This window comes from Culicoides brevitarsis, chromosome 2 (genome assembly GCF_036172545.1).
Source record: "Culicoides brevitarsis isolate CSIRO-B50_1 chromosome 2, AGI_CSIRO_Cbre_v1, whole genome shotgun sequence".
NCBI lineage: Eukaryota > Metazoa > Arthropoda > Insecta > Diptera > Ceratopogonidae > Culicoides > Culicoides brevitarsis.
Genome location: NC_087086.1, coordinates 18533642 through 18544295, shown reverse-complemented (window position 1 = coordinate 18544295; position 10654 = coordinate 18533642). Strand labels below are relative to the sequence as shown.

The 10654-nt window shown below is 30.9% G+C and overlaps 1 protein-coding gene across 1 annotated transcript; it reads right to left on the bottom strand.

The window, feature by feature from the left end:
• Positions 1–2396: 2396 nt before the first annotated feature.
• LOC134828654 (metabotropic glutamate receptor 1-like) lies at positions 2397–10277 on the bottom strand. Its single transcript, XM_063841635.1, has 12 exons — positions 9935–10277; positions 9658–9881; positions 9408–9597; positions 7640–7886; positions 6553–6803; positions 5565–5734; positions 5268–5513; positions 5064–5196; positions 4586–5007; positions 4114–4532; positions 3946–4052; positions 2397–3102 (listed from the first exon to the last, which is right to left on the bottom strand). Exons 1-12 carry the CDS (start codon positions 10236–10238, stop codon positions 2534–2536), a joined length of 3282 nt encoding a protein of 1093 aa, XP_063697705.1. The 5' UTR covers positions 10239–10277; the 3' UTR covers positions 2397–2533.
• Between the last annotated feature and the right edge of the window lie 377 nt (positions 10278–10654).

Sequence of the window (10654 nt, the reverse complement as noted above, 5' to 3'; positions counted from 1 at the left end):
TTCAAATAGATTTAGGTCTCCTTCTTCAATGATTACAATGATAAATTTTGAAATTATTATTTTTTTTTTTGAGGCTTTGTTATTGAATGCTCTCGTGATACGACTGATTGGCTCTTTCTTTGGGACGCAGGCATCGATGATCTCAAGGAATTTTTCATTAAACTCAGACACGATATCATTAATTTCCTTATCAGTATCCAATACCAGTAATTCTAGACGCAGCGTGGCCAGATCTCCAGTTTTTTCCTGGAATCTCCAGGATTTTTGTAAACTCTCCAGGAACTCTCCAGTCTCCAGGATTGTAGTCAAAATCTCCAGGATTTTTAATTTTTTTAGAAATTATCAGAAAAGAGGAAAGGAAAATTTCAATTTTTTGTACCGTGTTTGATAATGTAGTTATAAAAATGTCCTTGTTTGTTTCTACATTTTTTACAATTTTAATTATTTGCTATTTTTGCAGACAAAAATCCAAAAAAAATAATTTTTGTTTTTCTTGTATTGATATTCTTGAAATTTTAAGTAATTTTAAGTAAGTAAGAAATATTGCTAAAAAATATACGACTTTTTGAAAATATTTTAATGAACATTACCAAATTGTCAGATATTGAAAATTTTCTTGAAATCTTGAAATAAACATTGCAAAAGCTCGACTTTTTGAAAACTTGAGCTTTGAGCTTAAAGCTCGATGAATTTTAAAGGTTGAGCTCGAGCTTAAAAATTGGAAAAAGTTTAAGATAATTTGGAAACAAAAATTAAAAAAAAAAATTTCTTTTACTTTTGTGTTTTTAAATGTAAAAATAATTAATATACCTACTTTAAAAAATGAAAATTTTAAGAAATAGTCGACAAAAGCGGGAAAAATTAAAAATTACAAAATTTTTAGAAAATTTTGATTGCGAATTTGCAAATGATTTTTTTAGATAAAAACAATGAAAAGTTAAAAAAAATATTTTTTTTAGTGGATTTATTTACGTTTTTTAAATTTCTGAGCTCGACGGCTCAAGCTAGAGCTTCAAGCACTCATAGAAGCTCGAGCTTGCAATGTCTACTTGAAATATTTACAAATTGTAGAATATTTAGAAAAAAAATTATTTTTAGATTTTGGTTTCACGAAAGCGTTTTGCAGATAAAAATGTAACAAAACAGCAAAAAAAAAAAATATATAGAGCAAGATTTATTTTTTAACTTTTTTTTAACTTTCTGTTTGTTCGTCCACGTTCGACTTTAAAAAAATAAAAACAAATTTCCATCAATTTTTGGATTGCTCAAAATTTTCATGAAGCTCCATGGTTTTAAAAATTTCTCCAGGATACCTTCAACACAAAACTGGCCACGCTGTCTAGACGTCTATTTATTTCATCATAATTCGCTTTACTAAAGTCGTACATCAATTTCTTATTGCAAGGTCGTTCTTCAACAGTTTGGAAGTTTTATAGCTTATATTGGATATGAAGAACTTTATGAAATACCGAAGTTTTATATGTCAAGTTCAAACACGACTCAGATAATTGGAGCATGAAGAAGACGCTTTTCTTGGTAATGTTTGAGGAATCGAGTGATATATTTTCATTCTACTCGATAATGGATCATATTGTATTATTCCTCTTAAAAGGTCAAAGGCAAAAATCACGTCGAAGTCGTTGTAGAATTTTGAATTTAGGTTTTTTTTGACTACTTTAGGCCTAAATAACACAAAAACCATCAAAAAATCTCATGCCATTATTTTCGATGAAATGCTGATATCGGGTGATGTACTAAATGATGTAACGATTTTATGAAGTTTTTAGCATTCTCCCCTGAAACGCTTGATCAACCACCAGTCATTTTAATTTTTTGATTATTTTTTTCTCCTCCGACATGCGACAATTTCTTCTCCACTTGAATGATGATTGAATTTCTTACCAAACATTTTTCTTTCATCCATAACTTACATCAGCATCAAATAAATTCTTTTTATTTAGTAAAACGTATTTTATTAATTAATTCTTTATCATCGAAATCTACGATAAAAAAAAAACTACTGAACAAATCTGACAACAAATTAGGCGTAAATAAAATCTGTGAAACAAAAAAATGTGTTAAAATTAAGCGAAAAAACGCAAATTAATTCTATTATTATTATTTAGTTTTTAAACACTACACATCTCGCTATTGTTAAACTTGTTGTTGTAATATTATTATATTAATTATTATAAAAAAATAGCTACGACTACAAAAATTGTCGGAAGTTGTGACAACAAGCGTGGTAACTTTTTATGTATGTAAAATTTTGAGCAAAAAACAAAGAATGTTAAGAAAAAAATTCTAAATAAAATTAAAAATATTCTTGTTCATCATTATTAATAATAAAAAAATGTTTAAATTAACTAAAAAAAATAATTGTATAATAAATTTAAGAATCGTTAAAAAAATATTAGCTTTTAGGTAGGCATTTAAAGAAAATCTGAATGAAAAAACTAAATAAAGTTCTGTTCACGTGAATTATTTTTTTTTTGGTTCCCTTTTCTTCTAAGGCTTCTTAATTTCCTACTTCCTACAAGTAATATGGCTTCCCAATTTTGATTGTGATATTTTTGATTTTGTATTCGTGAGCGCTACTTTCGCTTGCCGAGCATCCCGAGAGACTTTCCTCGCTAATTGTCGTCCGCAGGTGTTCCGGATTCCACTTGTACGTGTCTTTGCGAGCGCAATCCTTGCACAAATATTTGCGTTCGTCACTGTCGGTGCTCTTTCGACGCACGGTGTTGACGCTATATGGCGTCGTGTAGTAGTCATAATTGAAGTTAACGGCTTGATTGTCGAGCGTATCCATGCTGTCGCTGCTCATGGTGCGATCCGTTGCAGCCCCGGGTTGCGGAACAGATAACGAAGAATGATCGCTAATGTATTGATTTTGCTCGCTAAAACGAATTTTTGGAGTTTCTTGCTTCGGGCGGTTTTGAATATCGTTACGTGAGGGGGACTTCGGGTCTCCGCAATATAATAAGTCGCTGATAATGGAAGATTTGTCGACATCTGGCATGGCATTGTCGGCAAGGAGTGTTAAGCGTTTGAGATCTGGCGAAGTTTGGATTGCCGTGGATTTTACTGATACACGATTTCCTAAAAAAAATATTTTAAAAAATAATTTTAGGCCGTTCCAAATGAAAATCAAAAATAAGGCCGATACAATAATTCCAAATGTTTCAGGTTTCATAGACCTTCTGAACATTAGGTAGGATGTATATCGAGTATCGAGTATCTTACAGAGTAAAAAAGTAAAATTTTCTTAAGGATTTTATATTTTTTTCAATCCATTTTAAAAATTAGGAGGGATGAATATTTTTTTTCTCAAAATTGATAATTTTTCACAAAAAATATTAAAAATGTATGAAAAAATTGAATTCTAAACTGATTCTAACGGAAACTTTGACTATTTTCAAAAAAATTTATGTCAAAAATGTACTGAAATTTGAAATATTTCTTACATTTTAAATATTCGATACTCGATATCCCACCTGGGATTTTCAGAAAAAATTGGGTGGGAGGAAACCTGAAACATTTAACACTCTTGTTTTGGCCTAAAGTCAAAATTTTTTGAAAATAAAATGGGGAAAGAAAAATTAAAAAAAAAATTTTCATACAAAATGACAAAAATTATTAAAAATAAAATTTAACAACTAAGTTCAGTAATTTTTTAAAAATTATTTTTGGAGAAGGCAATTCATGTTAAAATTCGATTTTTTAAATAGATTCGATGTAAAAATTACTAAAAATTGAAAATTTAAGAAAAATTTAATTTTTTCAAAAATTTATTAAAAACAGACCCAAAATGGATATTTTTGATAAAAAATTTTAACTTTTAATTTAATTTTGCCCTGTTGGATTTTTAAAATGGAGCATCGGACTTTATTTTTGATTTTCATTTGGACGGCCTTAAAATAATAAAAAACGATAAAAACATACTTTCAATCGATGATCGTTTACTACATTCACAGCAATCATGACTACTTGAAAATGAGCTAGGTACTTTGGAGGAAATTGTCGATATTTTTTGTGCGCCAATGTGACATCTAAAAAAAATCAAGTAGAAAAAGGATGAAAATTATCCTCAAATAAAAACGAATGTCTCACCTTATTTTTGATGTTGTCGTAAAAAATGCCCGTATATTCCGTTCAGGTCGCACCAGAATGATGTACAATTTGGGAAAGAACAATAAAATTAACGTAACTGTTGCCGACAACGATATGCAAATGCAGTGCGTGATTATTTTTGATTCGCTCCCAAAGTAGATGGGCAAAAAAGCGACCCAAATCACACAAGTCGTGTACATGGCAAATCCGATGAATTTCGCTTCATTAAAGTTCTCCGGGACACTTCTCGTCTTCCAGGCATACAACGTACAGAATCCAATAAGAACAAAAATAAAAGCGAGCGGGACGAGAACGCCTCGAGCACTTGTGCTGCAAACTAAAAGGACACGACGACGAGTTGGATATTGATGTTCGATACCGGGCGGCTCCACAATTAACATTGCAACGGTAATAATTATCTAAAAAAAATTAAAAAATTATTTAAAAATGTTTTTTAAGGTAAAAAACTTACTTCGATGAATATTAAAACACTCGTTAAAACCAATTGAGCGGAAGCTGACATGAATTTCAACCGTTTTGAAGGAAAACTTTTCTTGGATCCCGCTAAAATCCGCGCTATGCGATTCGTTTTGACAAATAACGAGGCGTAAATCATGGAAAATGACACGCCAGGTACGAATCGACTGACGCCACATGACATTTCCGTCGGTATTTTCAGGATGGCAAACACCGAGACGTGCGAAAAGATCATTCCAATCAAAATTATGTAGCACAATTCGCGTGTCGATGACTTAACCACAGGCGTATTGTTGTATCTGATGAAAATACAAAGTGTGATAAATGTCGCAATTGTGCCCGTTACCGAAAATGTCATACTGATGATAGCATGTCCATCATCCCATTGCATATGTTCGATACGAATCGGAAGACAAGCTACAAAAAAAAGTTTTTATTGACTTTCTGTGCAAAAATCTGAATGAATACTCAACTATTTTTCTGTTTATTTGGCCAATAGCCCATGGCGCAGTCCTGACAATATGTTTCGTTTGCGAGAATTTGATGTCGGTCACATGGCAAACACACCCAGCAGCATTTTTTCTCTTGTCCTCCCGTTTGAATGCTCTGTGTGTCGCATGATTTGAATGAAAAAAAAACTTGCATTGCAAGCAAATGAAGAGAATTTTTAATGTTACCTTGTAATAGCCATTTGGGCAAGGTTTACTGCAAACGGATTCAATGGGTCCCGGCGGAGGTTCCTGATACTCGCGAATGAAATCCAATGTCCCGTTATTCCAATCGGCGATTTTCACGTAATCGTAAGTGTCGCCGCGCACTTGGAAATTCATGATGTCGTAACGACCTGGGGGGTCTCCGCGATGATCGAATTCAACCATGTCACCGTCGGGCCCATAGGGGAAGGAAACGTTGAGTAAGTAGTTCTGAAAATAGTAATTTTTTATTTTTTGTTGAAAAAATAGATAAAAACTTACAAAAAATAAAGTTCCGTTGAACGGATACATTTTTGAGCAAGCGCCTGTAAAATTCGTACCACATGTATCTTGTTGCAGCTGATTCAAGGCAATTGCCATCGTCTTTATTGCTTTTATCACAAAACTTAATTTTGGTTCTTGTTTGTATTTTTCGGATAAATCTTCTTTTCCTACAAAAAAAATAAAAAAATAATCGATTTTTAGATTAAATTAGCAGAAAAAAAATTTTAACGGTTATTTTTTGAATTGACATTTTCAACTTTTTTCATTAAAAATTTCAAATTATGATTTTTTTTTATCTTTAGGAATTTCTTTTTTTTTTTCATAATTTTACATTGAATGATCAAAAAATACAATTTTTAAATTTTTAACGGTCACTTTTTGAATTAAAAATTTCAAAATTTTTGTAAAAAATGTCAAATAATGAATTAATTTTATATTTTTAAGGGTTTTAAGACAAATGAAGTATAAAATCATCAAAAAATTGAATTTTTTAATAGATTTTTACCATCATTTTTGATTGCATTGTGATTTTCAAATTTTAACGGTAATTTTTTGAATTAATATTTCAAAAAAGTGTCAAGTTTTGAAATAACTTTCTATTTTTATCAATTTAAAACAATTAAAGTTTAAAACCATCAAAAAAAATAAATTTTTATCATAATTTCAGTTTGAATTAGCAAAAAATTAATTTTCAAATTTTTAATGGTCACTTTTGAATTGACATTTTCAAAATAATTTAAATTTTAAAATTAATTTTCGATTTTTATGCATTTTAAAACTAATTAATTTTAAAATCTTCTTAAAAAATTTAATTTTCAATAATATTTTATCATAATTTCAGTTTGAATTAGCAAAAAACAATTTTCAAATTTTTAACGGTCATTTTTTGAATTGACACTTAAAAAATTTTGCTCATTAGTGTCAATTTTTGCAATAAATATTTATTTTTCTTGCATTTTTAGATATAAAAGTTGAAATTTCTTACCTGTACAAACTTTCTTATCGAAAAAGTTCGTCAATGGCTGCAAAATATTCGGATCTCCCGGCAATTGGCATCCAAATTTGTGCTCCCAAAACTCCGTAAACCAAGGATTGCGAGTATTTGTGAATGGCGACAACCCAAAATATCGTTTGTCGAACGACTCGACGTATGGACTGTGAATTCTAACAGTGATGGAACCCAATGCTTGTCGCTCATACCCGAGAACGACGTCAGCTCGATCTGCCCATCCGTCACTGTTGCATGAAATGAAAGTAATAATTTTATGAGTTTGTGTGTGAGAAAACGATGATTACACTCCTTTTTTATTATTGTAACATAATGACCTACCTTTTCCTTTTATTATCACTTTTTATTCAGACACTTGCATATGCTCCTTAGACACTCGTTCGACACACAACAATTTACGGATCTCTGAATAATGTATGCAGTTTTTCTTCATTATCAAAACTTATTCAAATATTTAAAAAGTTTTTTAACATGTCAAAGGTGAGGTCGTTCTTTATCATCCATCGTCGTCGTCGTCGTCATTACGGTGTAATTCCGTGTGAGAGGGCTTTAACTGTGCGTGTAATGAACATTGTAAACAAGATTTTTCTACTCTTTTTATTCAAAAAGTGAACAGGAATTCAAAAGTTATGATTTTTTGTCGTTTGTTTATTACTTTTCCGCTTAAAAAGGCTTCGAAGGTAGTCTCAATTCTCAAAATAAAAGCGCTTTTATTGAAATTTACGTTAATTTCCGCAATATTGCATGACGGTTGCACAAAGAAAGAAATTTTTAAGCAGGCAATCCTTTCTTTTTAAGCAAACACACCGCTAGCGTGCATATGTTGGTTTGGTTGCATTCATGCCTGTCCCTTGTTTAAAAGCAACACAAAAGAATTGTGTGACATTTCTTGCAAAATGACGACGACGACGCCAACGATGAATGATGATGAAAAAGGATCAACTTTGTTTATTTTTTTAAACCATAAAAAGTGTTGTGTCGATTCTTGCATTCATTCAAGCGAGTCATCAGCATAAAAGGACGGAATTCTGACACAATTTTAAATTTTTTCAATTCAACTTACGTTCCGATGAAGAGAAATCTGTCGGACAAGTTGAGCCTTTCCATAGAAGCCAGTAAACCACGAACTGTCATGCCTTCGCAGAAGCAAACTACGACATTGGCCAGCTTATCGTACTCCAAATTGCGAAGGACATCGTCGAATTGGCTTTTGTCAGCGTTGCTTAGAACGGAATCTTCGCGAGCGATACAGACGTCGTATTTTTCAGCAAGTTCACGGAATGCTTGGATGCCGGATTGACCGTAATTTTCTATGGAAAAGGAAAAAATTAAAGGTGAGATTTTAATTTTAAGGTTAAATTATGAATTTTTATGATAAAATTTAAACTTTGAATTAGCGAAATTGCAATTTTCAAATTTTTAACGGTAATTTTTTGAATTGACATGTAATAAAAAATTCAGGATTTCTTTTTTGTTTAATCTTTTTTAGTAATTACAAGCTTTAAATTGATTGAAAATGATAAAAAAGAACATTTTTGTTAAAATATTATCTATTTGAAATGAACTAAATTTTTTTTTCTAAAATTTTATCCCAATTTGGCCTAATGCACAATCGAAAATGTTTTTTTCAATGTACAATTATAATTTTTGGCCGAATGTACAATTAAAATTTTTGGCCGAATGTACAATCGAAAAAATTTTCCTAATGCACATTTTAAAATTTTGTCCCAATGAACAATCTGTAATGTTGTCCCAGTGCACAATTAAAAATTTCGCCCGAAATTTAATTAAAAATTAATTTAAATAATTTTATTTTCTTTAAAAATCTTGTTTTAAAAAAATCTTTTACTCAAAATTTAATAAATTTTATTATTCAAAAAAAAATAAATTATTTATTTCGCGGTATTAGGCCGCTCCAAATGAAAATCAAAAATAAAGTCCGATGCCCCATTATAAAAGTCGAAAATCCAATGGGGCAAAATAAAAAAAAAATTTAAAAATATCATCAAAAAATTACCGTTTTTGGTCTATTTTCTTAATTTTTTAAGAAGTTTTCAAAAAAATTTTTTAAAAAATTTGCAATTTTTACTAATTTTTGTTATGAAAATAATATTTGAACTTGAATTTTCTACTGTACAAATATTTTTCATGAAATTACTGAATTTATTTTTCAAAATTTTTTGACAGTTTTTTTATGATTTTTTTTTTCTTTAAATTTTAATATGAAATATTCTGAAATCTATTTTAAATCAGAAATCTCAAAGAAAATAGTAAAAAAAAACTTCAAAAATATTATTTGACCTCAAAAATTGTTAAAATTTTGTCATTTTGTATGAAAATAGTATTTCAAAACTTTTTTTTTTATTTTGCCCCCCCCCCCCATTTTATTTTCAAAAATTTTGGACTTTATTTTTGATTTTCATTTGGAGCGGCCTTAATTCACTATTTCAATGCCAATCATTTATAATTAATGAACTTTTTGTCCTTATTGACACTTTCTCATGTTTGCAAGTGTCGTCGGTCAACATTTTATCGATTTTACCCACTTGTTGTTTCAACATTTATTCAGCTGTCATGTCAGCAAAAATTAAAAACAAAATTATTTAATTCTAATTTCCACTCCTCGCCTGAATTTTGTTTACACATATTGTCTCTAATGAGACCAATTTACGTCCCATGATAATAAATAACTTTTTTTCCACTACTTTTAATGCCTTTTTCGCACACACGAAACACATATTTTACAAGGAAAATAAGGCGGAATTTTGACATGACACATGATTATGAACTCCTGTTGCTAAAAAATATTTTTAAACTTTTATTTTTCTTACCATCCGTATTCACAGCCGACACGTAGGTCCAATTGAAACGCCTTACGATATCAATCATAACTTGTGCTTGGTAGTAATCGGATGGCACGACGCGCAAAAAAGTGTTGTAACGCGCCTTGTCGGATAAATCACGCGAAGTTGTCGAGTAACCAATTTGGGGAAGTGAAAAAAGTTGCAGAAGATTTTGGACCTGGATGAAATATTTGACACAAAATGAGGAAATTTATCGACAAATGGAGCAAATATTTACTTGTAACGCGATGGAACTGCTGCCCGGACCAATTATTCCAATCAAGGTATTTTTGAATGTGGCATTATTTGCTTTGGTTGCACTCGACGCGTGTTTCTGTATCGCTTTTTGTGCCACTGTGACATTCTTCGACGTGCACTTTTCATCTTCTGTGCCTCGAATGAGTTCGATCGTTTGTCGCAATGCAATGGGAGCGTACCAGCAAGTGTCCAGTATTTGATATCCTTTTCAAAAAATCACGTTTTAATTAATTTATTTGTCATTTCAGAGTACGTACCTAATGTGATGTTTGGCAAAATCGTTGGATCGGCATTAATTTCATCGATGGTCTGGATAACGGCTTCCGTACGTTGAATTCCGTAATGTTCCCTTACCTCGCCGCACAAATGTTGTCCGATGCGACGTTGACTCGCTTGCGATGGAGACGGCTGGTGATGCACACTAACTAACACGCCAACTATAAAGTCTCCCGGCAATCCGGCAGATGTGGGTTTTGATGCGTTATTTTGCGATGATTGGGCTTGGATGAAGTTTGACAGGAAAAACACAAAAAGACAGCGCGGCAGGAACATAAACGACATGAGAAAGTTATCCTTGTACTCTTTGTTTCACTTGTTGCAAATCGATTTTTGCATCAACGGAACGCGCAAGAGAGAAGGAAAAATCAAGAAAATTGTCTAAATGTCGTTTTCTGTCCAATTTAAATCTCGCGAGTGTACGTATGATGGAATTTTCACTTTTTTGTTTCAATTTTTAACATGAGAAAGTTTGAACAGTTAGGCAAGTGCAATTTTTAAAAATGTTTCACATTTTATTTTAGACCTTAAAATTTTTGGGAGAGGAATAAATTTAATAAACTTTTGAGAACATTCACGGATTTTTCGTAGATTTCAGTATTTTCATAATTTTAAAAATTATTTAAAGAAATTTCTTTTTGATTTTAAATTAATTAAATTAAAAAAATTAAATCTAAAAAAATAAATGTAATGAAGTAAAT